Source organism: Diabrotica virgifera, chromosome 3 (assembly GCF_917563875.1).
Source record: "Diabrotica virgifera virgifera chromosome 3, PGI_DIABVI_V3a".
Classification (NCBI taxonomy): Eukaryota; Metazoa; Arthropoda; class Insecta; order Coleoptera; family Chrysomelidae; genus Diabrotica; species Diabrotica virgifera.
Window position 1 is genome coordinate 105,064,816 of NC_065445.1, and position 2,540 is coordinate 105,067,355.

The window sequence follows — 2,540 nt, forward strand, 5'->3', positions numbered from 1 at the left end:
TATAAGAAACACGTATGGTGCGATGTTTGTGGGACGATGGAAAGTGTATGTGTATTTTGTAGAATACCGTATTATGAACAAAATATAAATAAAACAAGAAAAACATGTAACATTATTCTAAGAAAAATAAAGAAATGTTTAACATATTTTAGTATTTAACTTACTGCACCTTTTTACCTCCTATCAGTCATGTCTCGATTATTGACCCTAACAAGTACTACAAACGAGTTTTCGTTTACTCCTCAAGTGCCTCTTGTGCTTGATCCGCTACGGCAGTATTATGTAGCAGTGTTGGGATTTCATACATTTAATTCAATTCCAAACATTGATGGTGAAAAGTTTTATTTCTATGAGCAGAATGATCGTACAAAGTTGCGTTATATCGAAATTCCATCAGGATCTTATGAAATTACCGATATCGAAGCATACATTCGAAATAAATTAATGGGTATATACAATTCGGTTCAGGAGTTCACTTTAAAACCGAACAACAATACGCTTAAATGTGAAATTTTCTGTCAAGATCATACCATTACTTTCGAGAAAGAAGATAGTCTTGGTAAATTATTGGGTTTCTCCTCAAATAGAGTGTTAAAATCAGGAAAAATGCATTCTTCGGACCAACCTGTAAATATTATAAAAGTATCAAGTCTACTATTTGAATGCAACATTACTGAAGGAGCCTTCTACGAAGACAGACCTGTACACACCATTCTGCATTTTCCGATAAATGTTGATCCAGGTTTTTCTATTGATGAACGTCCTCATAACCCTATATACATACCAATAAGCAGCAGTATACGTGAAATTACCAAAATTACTGTTAGTATAGTCGATCAGGAATTAAGACCTGTCAATTTTAGAGGAGAGAAAAGTACGCTCCATTTGGATTTTAAGGAAACGATATAAATGGGTTTAATTATAAAACAAAACTCTACAAGTCAATATCCATTAGTCTCACACAGATCCTGCATGCGACGTGACGTGTCTGCCGCCAATAAAGCCTTTCTTGTTGCCATTGGATTAAAGCTGAAAGATGTCAAAACGTCAATACATTCGACGGGGGGTTCAACAGCAGGAGCCTCAACCTCATATTTTCGATCTTTACCAAAAACCTCTGTTCGATAATACTATTAGAAAAGAAGAATTTCGGACATATACACCATACATCAAATCATTTAATAATAGTGACGTTGTCGAATTTATCATAAATCAATCAGATGCATTTTTTGGGATACACGAAACGCTGTTGGAAATTAAAGGAAGTATAGAGAAAGTAGGTGATGGCGTGGTTTCTCTTGCACCGAATGTTGGAGCTTTCTTGTTTGATACATGTACGTATATCCAAAGTTCACATGATATGGAAATAGTTAGAGACCCAGGTGTAGTTAGCACTATTCGCAGTTTGTTATGTTATACTCCTGAAGATTCCAAGTTTCTCAGTACTGCAGGATGGAACTATCCGAATAATCCACATATATCGGGAGACAACTTTAGTCTACTGATTCCGATAAAACATATATTCAACATTTTCAACGACTACAATAAATTAACCTATGGCCGTCAAGTGTTTCGATTTGTTCGAGCACGCAATGATAGAGACTGTATTCTAGTGAAAGAACCTAATGCTACAACAACAACAACAGTATCTTTAACTGTTTCCAGCATGGAACTCAAGGTCAAGCATGTCTTTCCCAATGATGATATGAAAATTGAATTAATGACTCCGATTAAGAATAATGTGCCGATAACTATACCTTTCCGTAAATGGGAGCTCAATGAACTACCTTCACTTACGTCAGGATCTCGACGCGAGATATGGAGTGTAAAGACAACTTCATCTGTTGAACGTCCACGCTATGTCATTGTGGCTTTTCAAACTTCTAAACGAGATGACATACACGCTGATCCAACATTATTTGATCACATTAGAATGTCCAGCGTGCGATTAGTTATTAATGGAGAATACTGGCCTAACGAGAGAATGCAATTGGATTTTGCAAAAAATGACTATGCTATAGCTCACTATAACTATACGGAATTCTTTCCTAGTTATACTCTTTCCTCAACAAAACATCCCATCTTAGATTATGCTGCTTTCAAGAAATATGCCTTATTTGTTTTTGACTGTTCCAAGCAGGATGATACGTCATTCAGATCAGGAACCGTTGATGTTAAACTGGAAATCGAAGCAGATGAAGGTTTTCCGGCAGGCACTCGAGCCTACTGTTTAATTGTTCACGACAGCCTACTCGAATACTTTCCTCTAACAGAAGTTATCAAAAATATTATTTAAGTAGGTTTAAAGAGTACGTCACTCAGTATCAATCATCACGCTTAATCATGAGGATTGCTCTAGTTGACATACAGGGATTTATGGTAGATAGATTGTTTATACCCAAGGAACTCAGCATTGAAATTGGTTTTAAACGACATCATTACATATTTACGTCTCCGCAACCGTTTACTTCATTAACTAATCAAGATAAGAAGACAGTATTCTTCTTGGAGAAAAACGTGCATGGCATTCGGTATTCCAA

General features: G+C 36.0%; 1 protein-coding gene across 1 annotated transcript; it reads left to right on the forward strand.

The window, feature by feature from the left end:
* Nucleotides 1–1,036: 1,036 nt before the first annotated feature.
* Nucleotides 1,037–2,296, forward strand: LOC126882549 (uncharacterized). The gene has a single exon (XM_050647517.1). The coding sequence runs from the start codon at nt 1,037–1,039 to the stop codon at nt 2,294–2,296; it is 1,260 nt and encodes a 419-aa protein (XP_050503474.1).
* Nucleotides 2,297–2,540: the final 244 nt, after the last annotated feature.